The 14,425-nt window shown below is 33.2% G+C and overlaps 1 protein-coding gene and 1 pseudogene across 1 annotated transcript; both read right to left on the reverse strand.

Annotated features, from left to right (window-relative positions):
* Positions 1 to 1,932: 1,932 nt before the first annotated feature.
* On the reverse strand, positions 1,933 to 3,419 carry LOC131625683 (xylulose 5-phosphate/phosphate translocator, chloroplastic-like; annotated as a pseudogene).
* A 4,078-nt stretch (positions 3,420 to 7,497) lies between these two features.
* Positions 7,498 to 13,857, reverse strand: LOC131625684 (tubulin-folding cofactor E-like). Its single transcript, XM_058896523.1, has 15 exons — positions 13,309 to 13,857; positions 13,043 to 13,213; positions 12,517 to 12,563; positions 12,108 to 12,254; positions 11,938 to 12,012; positions 11,155 to 11,264; positions 10,583 to 10,710; positions 10,427 to 10,488; positions 9,618 to 9,725; positions 9,493 to 9,527; positions 9,195 to 9,257; positions 9,001 to 9,095; positions 8,838 to 8,914; positions 8,667 to 8,744; positions 7,498 to 8,463 (listed from the first exon to the last, which is right to left on the reverse strand). The coding sequence occupies exons 1-15, from the start codon at positions 13,616 to 13,618 to the stop codon at positions 8,365 to 8,367; spliced, it is 1,605 nt and encodes a 534-aa protein (XP_058752506.1). The 5' UTR covers positions 13,619 to 13,857; the 3' UTR covers positions 7,498 to 8,364.
* Between the last annotated feature and the right edge of the window lie 568 nt (positions 13,858 to 14,425).

Here is a 14,425-nt window from a genome sequence, read left to right on the forward strand (position 1 = left end):
CGATTGCTTGGTTGTTTTATAAGTAAAGGATTTGTTTAAAAGACAATAAAAAGTGCAAGAAAATTAAAGGTAACGTAAAAGGCTTCGACAAAAAAATGTAAAAAGAAATTGCAAGACTTTTGATAAAGTAAAACAGGAATAACTGGAAATTTGATTAAGTGGTGGTGAATTATACGTACATTTCTCAACACTCATTTCTCGATATACTTGATACTTTGAGTATGATTGAGTATTTTGTACAGATTGAACACACTAAAATCTAACGCTAAGATTCTAATTTATACTGATTCGACCTTAACGACCTTTTCCTAATGGAATGTCACGTCTTTCGTTTGCATGTTCCTCTATCTCTAAGGTTTCCACACGTCCTTTTTGAATAAGATCAATCATTTGAATTTAAATCTTCTTCTGTTTGAGGCCCCAAACCCTATCAACGTGACTGTCGAAGCTTGTTAGAAGAAGCTCCAAAAATATTTTAAGTCTTTATCTGCGCCTTCGAGGATACTCTCTTCGAATAACATTTTGACAAGATAAAAACCTCTTCAACATGCTTGATATTTCGAATCTCCTTCATAAACTGGATTTCATAACTCTCTTCAAAACATCTTCTTTTAATAATCTTCGTCTCATTTCGCCCGTTGAAATTTCCAATGATATATTTACTTACTTCTGAAATTAGACATTACTTTTGCCTCAAACATACATAAGGAGTGATATATATGACAAGGATTGAAAATGAAAAAAATCTTAATGCAGTTTCATATTCATAAGGAGTGATATATATGATAATGTTGAAAATGAAAAAAAATCTTAATGCAGTTTCAAAATATGAAGACACATCAACAACATTATAATCCTTATATATTAAGTTTATCTTCAATTTTTTATATACATAAGTATTTTTTTGTTGTAGTGCATAAGCTTTTATATACTTATTATTTGATTTTTATGTTTGTATAAAAAAGAAATTGACCTTGACCACTATTAAAACTTTTGGATCCGTCTCTAACTGTCCAATGTGTTCCTGCCAAACTATTCAATCTCCCCATTTCTATGTATAATTTGATTGTAATAGGTCATGTCGACATAAGATAACAACAAAACACTTAGTGTCTATACCCCACATTTTCTAACCACACTCCTATATTTTGATGTAACATTTTTTTGTTAATCAAGGCATCCTCTGCGTGCCAAAAACCAAATTATAAAACATAACAAATTGTTCATAAAATTTGAAAAGTGTCAATAGCAAGACTATTTAGATGCTAATATATATCTAAATATAAATAACTTTCCATTCAACCAAAATTTACAAAATCAATTCACTCAAAAATTAATTTTTCAAAGGTTTTCAGACTTTCTTTCAGCCATTGCTAGTTTCATTTGATGATGCAAAGTGAATTGCTTCTTCAAGACATCACAACTAAGTACATTTCAGATTTGCAATGACTTTGGCAGAATCGCGGCTTGTCACTATGATTTTGTTAGAAATTATACTTTAGAACTTCAACAAAATCAGTGTTACCGTAATTTTGCGAAATCCATTATAGAAATCAATATAAGATTCAGTCACAAGAAGCTCAACCAACATGTGAATTCTATTATCTTACTGAGGCAATAAAGCAACAATAAGGTTAATCAGTATACTGCAGTCAATTTTCTTTTATCTACTCATAGAGCATTTATGAGACTGCTTGAAAAAGCTTATGAAAACAACTTATGACTTTACTTTCATAAACTCTTCGGGATAGCTTACGAAAACATCTTATAGTTAATATGATAGACTGTGTATGCTATAAGCACTTAATTAGGTTGTTAATCCAAACATAGGTTAGCAAAAATCCAGCAATAAGGAATTATATGCATGAAACTAAACAAACCAAATCAAGAAAAAATGCTTTGAAACATCAATAGAAAAATCACAGCAATAGCTCAAAAGAAACCAGAATGAAAGATCTTATTTAATGTCAAATAATCTGCTAAAATATTCAAACAGTAATCATCATATTCTAAAACTTCCTCTATTTGTTTTTCTCCTTCTATTTCTCTAACTACTCTTTTCACCTTCAATTTTCTTTGCTTTCTTAGCAGCAGTAGCTTGTGAATACAGAAAAGTCCCGAGAATCGCTATAGCAGATCCAAGACCATTAAGCGGCCGAACCGGATTCCTGAACACCAAAACTGAAGACACAATAACCACCACTCTCTTCATTGTATTTCCGACCGAGAAAGTTAAAGGACTAATCTCATCCAATGCTTGGTAAGATGATTGATTATACAGATGATAGAAAACACCAGAAACCAAAACCCAAACATACAAAATTGAAGGCTTTCCAATAGCTTCAATTGCTTTATAATACCCCGGAATCCATTGCGACCCTTCCACGAAAATCGCGACAGGAAAAAGATACAAAAACGAAAGAATCGTAATCCAACCATACAAGTTCAATCCATCAACTTCTTTGAAATTCTGCAAACTCTTTTTCGAATAAATGTTCCTCAACACAAAACCAACATTGCTAATAAGAGCACACCATAACCCTTGAATATTGAAAGAAACCTCAGTAACAGCAGCTAAAGAACAACCAAGAACAATAGGTAAAATCGAAAGCCAAACCTGAATTGGATACCTATCACCAATAACAGAAGAGAATATCACAGAGAAAACAGGTTCTGCAGACTTGATAACATGTGTGAAAGACACAGCAACCTTAGAGAATGAAACACAGGCTGAAATGTGGCCTATTGTGTGAAACAAAGCAGGTCCAAGTAGTGCAAAAATGAAGGGTTTTGAGATTTTTGGACAAGGTTGAAGCTTTAGAGACCAAAGAACAAGCATCCAGATTGAGCCAACAAAGAGCTGAAAAGAAGCAAGAAGCCATGGGAAAGAGAAAATGTTCAACACTTTCTTGTTGTAGATGTTGAAAACAATGTTTTGGAAGTACCAAAAGCCAAACACCAAAGCAAGTTTCTTGAGATTCTTGGGTTTTGATGTACTTGGAGATGAAACTTCACCTTCACCTTCATCAGATACAGCTTTCAAAATCTGGTTTCTGGGTTTTGGAGAGAACGGTGAAAACTCAAATGGGTGTGAGAGGAAACCGTTAAAAGATGAAAACTTTGTGGTTGAACGATGGATCTGAGACGTGGGTGTGAGAGAAAGATTGGTTTTTTTGAGATGTGGTTCATGGTGAAACCGGTTGAGGAGATTTGGTTTGAGAGTGTGAGATGATGCATTGATGGAAAAATGGTGATTTGGTTTGGTGAAAGGGACAGAGGACGATGATGGGAAAACATTGAGAGAGAGCATTTTTTGTGGTTGTTTTTTATGAAGCCGGAAAAAATTGGGACAGTGTGAAGGGGAATAGGGATTGAGTTGTTGAAGTTCAAAAACCTAACATGTTTTTGAAGTGATTTAGTTTCGAAAGTTTGACATGTCAATTTGAAGAGAATATTCTTAGTTATTTTTAAAAACTTTAATATTATTTTTTTAATTCTCTCATCTTCTCTTCTTTTTTCATGCTCTTTGTAGGCATGTTTGATACAAAGAAGAAATTGAGAAGAAAGATATGATACGGAAAAAAAGAGATGAGTCGTAAAAAAAAATCAATTTGGAGTAAATTATAATTTTTTTTTAAGGAGTAAATTTATTAACTTTGTTTTTTTTCAAAAATTAATTTGTAAGGTGTTGTACGTCACTCTATATTAATTTTATTAATTTTTTTAATATTGTATTTTCAATAAATATGAGATTTATAATATTTCTGATACGCTCTCTCATGTTCAACACTTTTTTTGGGATTCGTGTATGGATTTTAAACGGTGGAAGCCCCAAGGTCGAATCGATATGCTCTGATACCATTTTAAAGTTTGATCTAACTTATATTTACAAAACTGACTTGTAAAATGAGGAGTGTCACTCTATATTAACTCTTTTAATATTATATCTCTAACAAATGTAAGACTTAGAATATTTCCAATAGTTTTATAAAAATATTTTTTATTAAAATATTTGAGATATTATAATTATGATTAATATCTCTTCTAAACTTAAAGTTAGCTCAACAGACACAAAGCAACCATTTTAGGTGTTTACCTCAATGACACAATATGGTCTTTTACCTCGTGGTCATCCTTCTGAACGAATAAGCCTATTAGTCATGTATCTAGAAGTATTGAAATGCTTGCAAAATTTTGAACTACATATAGCAATTTTTGACTAATTGAATCCATCATTATCTTGACATCACTTACACTAACAAGATCACATTTATCCGCAAATGGTTCTTCAGATCGCCTCAATAATGATAACATTTCTTGGAGTGTATTAAAGTATAGTCACTCTATAAATAGAGGCTCGTTTTCTACATGCTAGTGCACTGCCTAACTTAGGCATTAGAGAAGCACTAGAGTAAGAAGTAGAATAGGATATTGCAACAGCGCAACCAATGAAGTAGGGTTTGCATCATTTGTTCAGGCGATTCATCTAACAAGTTCGTATAGGAGAATTGTCGTCCATTGTGGGGCCTGATAGAAGACTCATCAAACCTTAAAGACTAACTGATGTGGGGGTAACTAGAAGTCAAGTTCAATTTTCACGCTCGAAAGACAAGTGTAGTCATCATAGCTATAACTCTCAAAATAGTGGATCCAACACATGGATAGTCACCACTTCGGGGACGTGATGATGGAGAATGGGATCTTAACCCTCAACATTCTCGTTCAATAAGTATGGACAATGACAAAGGAGTTATGAGATGTGACACTTCATAGCCCAGTTACCATGAACAAATTCCATAAAACATGATTGACAAAATGGAAGAATATGATAGAAAGATGGACCCATAAAATCCTCTGACCTCATTTAAATCCATAATGAAGCTTCAAAAAGGCATATAATTCCCTCAATAGCATGTCTTCCAATGCACTTTGAAGATTTATACACTCATATGATTCTCTCACTTCACTTGCAAGTCCCTATGTTATATAGCTTATATGTTTGCCTCACAATTCTTCTTAAGTAGATAACTCAATAAAACTGGATGTGCCTCTTTGAATCCAGGTACAAACAAAGAGAATCCTTCACCTCCTTCACAATTCACTTTGGCTACAAGATATTTCAAATTAATAACCTTAATCTAGTTGTGGTCCGACTTATAGTGGTGACATGCCTCAAATCGAGACCATTCTCTAACTCTATATTACGCCAGTGAAATAATATGCTAAGGAAACTAAAATGAGAACGAGGGAAAACATAGCCATGGAGCTCATAGATGCAACAAAGTGAGGATACTAAAAGAGTTTCATTCATAATGATCGTGATTGGAGTTGAGGTTGGAATGATTCTGGGAAGGACGAGAGGAAGAAGTATTACTCCAACTTTACTCCATTTATGGTAAAATCTCAAACCTTTTGAGACGCATATGACTTCAACCTCATTTACCTATAAAAGTACGCTTAAGAAACAACATATGTATAAACACATAGAGGTTCAGACCTCTTCATAGGATAAGTAGGTCACCAACACCTCACAGGAAGTTAATGAATCTAGAAAATATGTAAAATTACAATTAAAGAAATGTGAAGCACTCAACTCCCAAGCTAGAGAAATCAACTTGGTCTTTGGAGGATTTATAGGAGGATAACCTTCCAACCGTACTAGGAAGAGATACCTCAGAGCCTGGAAATTTGTTTGCGCCCTTACACATCCAATGAGTGTTTTTTCCTCTATCGCTTTTTTGAAATATATTACGAATGAACTGATAAAAAGTAAGACGACCATGTGGTAGTGTCAGCATGCATGAAAAATTGTAACATTAAGAGAAAAGATATTTTGAGCTGCGAGTATCGGATTGACGCTTACGAATATGCATTAGAAATCTAAGAGAACAGATACAAGTTTTATGTTGATGTCAGAGACTAGTTAAAAATGTAGATGAGTCAAATAGTTATTTTTCGTACCATATTTGAAGCCTCATAATAAAACTATGTTTTGTTTTTGTATTTTTTCCGGTCTGGTGCTCTTAAAGCCCAAACCACTAAACTATTAAAATTTATTTTTGGCATAAAATAAGAGACGATAACACTAAACTCAAAATATTGTAAAAGAATCGAACCAAGGTTTAGATTTTCTCCTCGTGGCATACTAAGATCAAGATCGACCCACTGATTCGACAAAACTTGAATTTTTTTATATTATTTCTTTAGTTTCATTGATTCTATTTATTTTTTATCTGATTATATTATTATTCTAATACTTAATTCGAACGTCAATAAAATTGATAGAATTTAGTTTTGGTAGAATTCAATTTCCTTAGGAAAGAATCAATATGTTTTAGTTTTGGAATTATTGTTTTCTTAATTATAACTCACTATCAGCTATGATGATTTATCCGGTAATAGAAACTCAAATTTCACACGGGTTGATTGACACTTGTATAATCTATTATATAGTCAAACAGGAAAAGAGTTGAAATTAGAGATGAGCCGTAAAATTTTGATCGGTCAAAGTTGGCAAATCAATAAATTAATCCTTTTTTACTCGTGTTTTTTTAATCGAAATTCTCAAACTACCCGGACTCAACAACCCCTATTTAACTTTTTTGATTCTAAATTTAAGTTAATTGAATTAGGAGTCCATATGATACGACTCAAGTGTCGCTACCCTAAGTTGCATTATATTATTTTCCCTAAAGGTACATTTTATGACAAATAATTTCTAAATATACATAGAGGATGGATACTCTTACTCCAATAGTAAGTTATCAAGACTTACTCCACATCTTGACCATTAATTCTACTTAATCTAATGGTTAAAAATAATAAATAATTAAATATGGAGAGAGAAAACTAATACTTATTAATTTTAACCATTAGATTGAGAATAATTAATGATCAAGATGTGGAGTAAGTCTTGATAACTTACTCTTGGAGTATATATTTACTCCAAGAGTAAGTTAAGAAGAGTTACGAATAAATTAAAAAAAGTTACTCCAAATCTTAACCATTGATTATTATTATTATTATGTGAGATGCTCATAATAAGTGTAAATACCAGAAACTCTCATTGTTTGAGTTTTTACCTATTGTTAATTGTTTTACGAGTGAAGTGAGCTCAAGAAGCCTGTTCTCCATATTCTTGTTGGAAAGTAGAAGAAGCTTGAGTATCATTCAATAAGTGCTAATAGTTAAGTGACATATTGTGAATCAAGACTTTAGTTTCTTTTGAGTTTTTATAGACAAGTGCTCGAATTAGAAAGTGTTCTTAGAAAGATTTTCTTCATGCCTCAAAAGTTGCTTCAATTAGAAAATAAGTATATGACATTAGACATAATGACATAAAATCTTTGAATGAGTATTATGAGCGATTCAAGGAATTAATGTCTAATTGTCCTCAACACAAGATTTTTGAACAATTGCTCATCCATTATTTCTACGAAGGTTTGCTACCTATAAATATAAACATCTTTAATATTGGTAGTGGAGGAGCCAATTGTCAATAAGACCCTATAAACAGCAAAGTTTTGATTGAGTATATGTCACTTTCACAACCAAAAACAATTTAGTATTGACAAGAGAAGTGAATGAGATTCAAACTTCTTCTACTTCCAACAAGAATTTAGAGAACAAGTTTGATGAGCTTACTTCATTGGTTGGTATAGCAATTAGCATTAGGTAAAACTCAAACAACAAAGGTTAGTGGTATTTGTACTTCTCATAGGCACCCAAATTTATGTCTCACTTTGCAAGAAAATCCCAATGTTGATTTACCTCAAACAAATGCAACAAACATATACTAAGCCAACAACTATGACATGTACAACAACTTTTATTTGTCCGGTAACAAGTATCACCCCAATGAAAACCATTTAAACTTGAGGTATGGAAGTTGATCTGCACAACAACAAACTTTAGTTGCAGCAAAACAACCCACAAGTTGCTAGATTTGAACCTTCATTAGATTACTTAATCAAGCAACTGGCTATCCAACATCTCCAATTTCAACAAACAGATTTCACCATTCTGAATTTGGATACAAAGATTAGACCGTTGGTCACTTCAATGAATCATATGCATACTCAAAGATCCTATAAATCCAAATTGTTTTATCACATACTAGTAAAAAACAATTCATCCCATTCAGAAACACATTTTCAAAAAAATGTAGGATTTTTTAGCAGCAAGGACAAGGTAAAAATGAAGTCCCATCAAATAGTGCATCACAGCCCCAAAATAACAAGTTCAAAGAATGCATTTAACAAAATCGTGTGACCTACACAACATAATTCATTCCCCATTATAGAGTAATTTTTTTTAAAATATAGACTACACCAGAAGGTTTATAAAAAAATTCTGATATTTTTATCAACTATCTTCGTCGACAAGGATAACCGAATCATTGCCAACCCCAAGGTCCATAAGAGATGACGAGTCATTGTCAAGCAGCAAGGGCAATGGAGATCCCTGCAAATTCAAATGCATGTAACAAATAATTTCAACCACAAGTTTGTTCTCAGCATAGCAATTTGAACTTTTTTGCATTGATTGTAGCAGATTAAAAATGATTTTTAAGATTGTCCTGAGGTTGTTGCTCCCCTCAATAAAATTTGAAGTAACAAGGCAATCATGATAATAAATAGCATAGTGTATTCTTAATAGAAACAAACCTCTTCTTGAGAAAATAATTTCAGCTTCATTGACTTCAGCTTAAAAAAGCTTTCACAGAGAAATTTTAGCTTGCCAACCTGAGAAAAACAAAGTAATCAGAAGGATTGTTTAAAAGTCTTGATAGACTCCAGTTTCAACATAATATTACTAAGAAGGTATTGATATCTAACTGTAGTTGTTGCTGGCAGCTTCTTTGTCAATGGATCTTTCTCACCCATGGATGCTCCGACACATTTCAGAGTGATAGCTGCATAAATCTCTAATCAAGTTAATTAAGCATGGCAATTTCAGAAAAAGAAGCTGATGATCAAAACTAATATCCAGAATCCATACACAAGAATCCCGAGCTCATTGCCCGTGGGCCACCAGAAGCTCCAACTAAAGGCTTTTGATCCTCAATTCCGTAAAAATTCTTAAGCTCAGAAAACCTGTAAAAAAACTGCATCAGTAAATCTGCAAAACACTTGCAATACGAGGTAGAATTTTGTTGATGCTGAACATAACTGAGCATAGATCATAGATCATACCTGGGGTGCTGTTTGATTTCTTCGGGACTAACATGCAACTTTGATACCACAAGCCGGACATACCTGCTCCAATGAGGAAATTTATGTAGTTCAAATATAGAATAGATATATATTAAAGACCAGAACTAAATGATCTCAAAAATATACAAAAATCCAATACAATAAAGTTAAGCTAACTACTAAAAAAATATAAGGTAAAAACCATTGACAAACAATTAATGAATAGATTTATAATTATTATAAAAGGATGTTTCAGCTGCTTAGTGGGTATTTACTGCAGAAAATTTTAAGAGCGTACCTAATCTCAGAGTCCTTTCTTTCACGAGAGGTAATCTGAAAGGTTAATCGGATGTGAATGCATTACATTTAGTAAAAGACTATATTAAAGATGCACATAAGCAATAGAGATATCTTTCATCATACCTCGCTCCCATTCAATATCTGAATGTTTGCTAAACGAGCGATTGAAACAAATCTTGGAACCCCACCTCTTGCAGTATCAGTTATTGGGTTCCCGGAAAGCCTGATTTCCTTTATTGTTATTAAAAAAATATATATATATACAATTAGAATAGAAGCTCGTTAACATAACTATGACTATGCTCTAGCAAAATAGAATAGAAAAAAGAAAATCAGAGGAGAGAATAAGGGAAACAAAGGAAAGAGTATTCCTTGTATGATACAGGGAAACAAGTTATGCAAAATAGATCATTTACTTTCCTAGAAAACTTGCAATGGTAAAGACCCTCTGTTGAAAAAGATAACTACTTTTTAAAAGGAAATCTGCAAAAGTTCGCACATAAGCTAGACAGAGATAGTCCTTTATTTCCAAGTAGTGTATGGTAAAGGAAGCAGCTTAGTATTGCCTGTGTGTGATAAAAAATGTTTTAAGGTTTCTTTGGGATTATCATGCTCGGTAATTGATTTTTTGAAGAGATCTAAGAGTAAGATATTCAGATATATTAGAAAGCTAGGCTTTCTTTTGTATGTCTTTTTAGCTATTTTTTCTCTTTAAGGGGCACCCAATTCATTTTCGTTGTAATTTAATATTCTCTTCACATAAAGTATAGTGGAGTAATAGGTTATGCATAAACATCAATAACTGTCTTTTTCATTGAGCATTTCCTAATATAAAGTACAGTGGAGCAATAAGTTATGCATAAACATCAATAACTATAAACCATTAAAATATATAGCAACATAATAGATCACAGTATAACTATAAACCTTACCACCAAGTTAGGAAACAAATTTAATGAATCAACAGATGCTAGATCACTAATGTTGTTGTCACCTGTATGATAATTGAAAGACATAAAGTCAGCAGACAGCCACAATTCACATTCCGTTTCAATATGATGATCTTATCAAGAGATACATTATATTACCCAACAGAAGACAGCGCAAATTTTGAAAGGGCTTGCAGTCCGTAACTTTTGAATCATAATACTGAGAACCATTATCAGGATAAAAGAGAGAACTCAAACAATTCTTGTTCAAATAAAGCTGCTCCAAACTGAAACAAAAAATATTAATCTCAAAATTATATCAATTCAACTGACTATAGAACTTATCTAACCAAATGCAGAGGTATTTTTCTAGGGGGGAAAGAATCATAAACAAAAAGAACTGAATAATAAAGGCCAGTTCTAAGACGCAATTACCACTTCTAGAGATACTGATACAACATGTGATGAAACCACATTTCACTTTAATTATACAGCTAAACTATCATGGTGAAGTTGAACACTTGCAATAAATCAACAAGTGGTTGACAGAAACAATAACTGTGGCTAAAATGTGAAGTTTTTATTAGATTAATGAGCCGAAAATTTAGGTTGAATCCACATGGAAGCAAATTTTATTATTGAAGTCAGAAATGCGTAAAAGTTAAAAATGACATCGTTCTAAGCTATAGTCTGGACTGCATTGTAGAACTAAACAAGATTTTATTACCAACCATCTTAGCTCAGAAAGCTTCATGATTTCACTCCATTCCGCTATACAATTATCTTCCAAATTCAACAGGCGCAGAGTATCAAATCCTTGAACCATAGAGGATGACACAGGCTGAACAGAAAAAGGAAAATTAGACAGCTTAAAATTGTTTGTGGTTTACTTTATGAAGTTGATAAGTAGTAGAGCTACATAAACATGATATTGAAAACCTAAAATACAAACCTATCATATTAACTAAGTTCAAATATTTTTTATGTCAAAACACAAGAGTGTAGCAGAAAAGAGATTACGTGTTTAACAAAAGCATTGTAAACCCCAAATATAACTGCAACAGCTACCATAAAATTTTAGGGAAAAAAGATCTTTATTAGCTTCTTTTAATTGGAAACATTTTTCATCCCTTACGTTAAACCAAAAACGTTGAGGACAAGGATAAACATAATACGATGAAAAATAGTAAAGACTGTGTCAACAATACTATTTCCTACTTAGGCTTCCATGTGCTACAATCACTTATAAATTCCCCCGACAACCGTGTTCGGAGAATGTTTTCCTCTATTTTGCTTTATTTTGGATGGAAGTGGGGGGAACGAGGAGATCATTTGCTTACATGCCCCAAATAAAACATCAGAAGTTCAAGCTCGGCGGTACTTAAAGGCATCGCCAGTTTCCAGTGTTTATTAAAATGCTCTAGTAAGCCAACATATGCTAGGGGATGAAATCTAAGCCTAAAGCTACGAACATATTTAACAAGCATGCTGTTATTGAACCAAATATAACATACCAGTATTCTGCTTATATTGTTTCCCATAATATGTAGCTCTTCAATTGCTGTCAATGACAGTCTAAGCAGTTCAACCTGCTCAGTTACAACGCAATATTTAGCAATTCTTAATTAAACGTGATGAAAATCCAAAAAAGAGACATATGTTGAGAAAAGACAGAGAAGATAACCTGCTCCCAATCTACGCCGGTATTATTTAAAACTAGAATACGGATGCTTTTCAGTAATGGAAGCTCAGATTTATATGGTGACATTAAGTTGTAAGATAAGTTGATAGCCTTCAGAAAAGGCAACTGTTCACAAATGATGCCAACATCCTGCCAAAAGATTAATGAAAATGGATTAAACGGCAATTGATAACAAGATAGTGGGCCATGCAAAATAAAAGGGAGTTTTGCAATTGATCCTAGTGCTATTTTTGGAATAGAAAAAGAAGTATTACATGAGATAAAAGACAACAGTGACAACTATGCAGATAATGAGAACCTAGAAAATCTGTGATCGTACACCATAAGCAGATTCAAAGCTGCAGTAGTAGCCAGGAGAGAATAGTGGACAAAACCAGGTTGCGGAACATACCTTCCACTCCGAAAGAAGATTCCCAGACAGATCAAGTTCTTTTATATCTATGAACAGAAAAGTACAGTTTCAAAACATGGATTTTGCCCGAAATATAGAAAATTCCAAGTGAACGATTTACCCATATTCAAATTGCCTTAGAGGGTAAAAACAGGTATCAAAATTTATAAATTCCAATCGTAACCTCAAGTAAAGGAATCTAAACCAGGGTTGTAAATAAAGGTCCATAATCACAATCTAGGCCTTGACATAACAATTTCCTAAGTTGCCAAAATTGCAACACAGCCGCAATGGAGGCCACATTTGATTACAATTCTCCGCAATCTCGAGGATTGCAATGCGACTACAACCATTACCGTTACCGCTATTTAAAAACCTTATGTTAACCAAGTTAAAAGCAACCAATTCAATAACACCACAATGCTATCAATCCTCCCCACAAAAAAGGAAACAGATTCCACTAGTTTGATAATTCATTTCTCTCTATATAAGCAAAGAAACAAGAGTGTTATAGAGTTAAGCTTACTCGGCACCGTAGAACTAATTTGACCTGGACTTCCAGGGAAACCAACACCCATAAACGACAATGACACATTTGATAACTCCTCAAGTCGACTTAGCTTATCATTAAGTTCACTTTCACCCAATAACTGAATAGAAACTCGCTTATTGCTAGATGAAAACACATACATTTCATCTGCAAAAACAAACAAAACCATACATTACTTCCATAACCCTAAATACATATAAAATAATGTTCACTGGTTTGATATACTCAGTTTAGTTACTCACCTTCTTCATCTTTAGTAGAGTTACTTCGATACCTTTTTTCAATAGCTTCAAGAAATGAAATCCCTTTAGAGAGATTCTTAGGACGAACAAAAGAACCTGATGTTTCGGATTTAGCATTGAAGTAGCGAACTCCATTGAGGGATCCGTCGTGTTTTCCTTCTGCATTGTCCCAATCGATTCCGATCCATGTGTCTGAGTAGCCTTCTACAGTTCCGAGATACTTCACTGTGCCTATTCTAGTTGGATTACCGGATGTGTGTACTCGTTGCCCTAATCGGAATTCGTTTGTTGAATTGGGAGGTTCCTGCATCTTTTGTTTTGGTGTAGAGAGTGAGAGAGTGGTGGAACAAAACGTAGTGACGCGTTAATGGTGTGTAGTGTATGTTTGACTGTGTTAGTTGATTTTTGCGTTGCTTCGCCGGAATGTAGATCACGGCCGGCTTGCGGTGGCCGGCGAAAGTGGACGACAGCGTCGCAGGTTGTGAAAATCTGTTATTTCTTACAAAAGATGGTCGGTCGTAAATATCAAATCCCTTTATTTAGTTTAGAAGTGCTTAAATTAAAAGTTTAAAAATAATGCAATGACAGTATTTTAAAGCTCGGTTATACATGAAAACCAAGTCTTGCATGTTTAAGCTTATTTATTTTATATTATAATGTAAGTGTTACTTTAAATTGTAAATATGCAATATCAATAAATTTTAAGAAGCTTACTACTATTAACTATTTATTTGCTCAAAAGTACTTCAGCTACGCTCAGAAGAACTACAAATCAAACTCAACATTCTAACACCATCCACAATGGTTTCAACACTCAACACTCACTTTTTCAACTCCCAACACTCCACATCATTTTCTCTTTCTTTCACCTAATAACTCAACACCCATTAAACTTTTACCCTCTCCAATGGTTTTTCACTCAACACCCTACCCCACCACTTTTTATTTTCATATTCTTATTTAGATTTTATTTTTATTTTTATGATTACATAAAATTACAATTATCGATTAAAATTAAATTAAAATAATAAATACTTTGTATTCAGCCCATTCTTTGTCCACCACCTCCGAGGCATATTCCTTGCTTTTCTTTTTACCCTTTTTTTTAGCTGCCTCC

This window comes from Vicia villosa, unplaced genomic scaffold (assembly GCF_029867415.1).
Source record: "Vicia villosa cultivar HV-30 ecotype Madison, WI unplaced genomic scaffold, Vvil1.0 ctg.000233F_1_1, whole genome shotgun sequence".
In the NCBI taxonomy this organism is placed as follows: domain Eukaryota; kingdom Viridiplantae; phylum Streptophyta; class Magnoliopsida; order Fabales; family Fabaceae; genus Vicia; species Vicia villosa.

What these genes read in the sequence shown, in the direction of transcription:
- LOC131625684 (XM_058896523.1), bottom strand. Translation starts at nt 13,618, where the DNA reads ATGCAGGAACCTCCCAATTCAACAAACGAATTCCGATTAGGGCAACGA. An exon ending in AATTAGTTCTACGGTGCCGA is followed by an intron (nt 12,564 to 13,042) that starts GTAAGCTTAACT and finishes TTCTGTTCATAG; the next exon opens with ATATAAAAGAACTTGATCTG. An exon ending in AATTATTTTCTCAAGAAGAG is followed by an intron (nt 8,464 to 8,666) that starts GTTTGTTTCTAT and finishes TTGAATTTGCAG; the next exon opens with GGATCTCCATTGCCCTTGCT.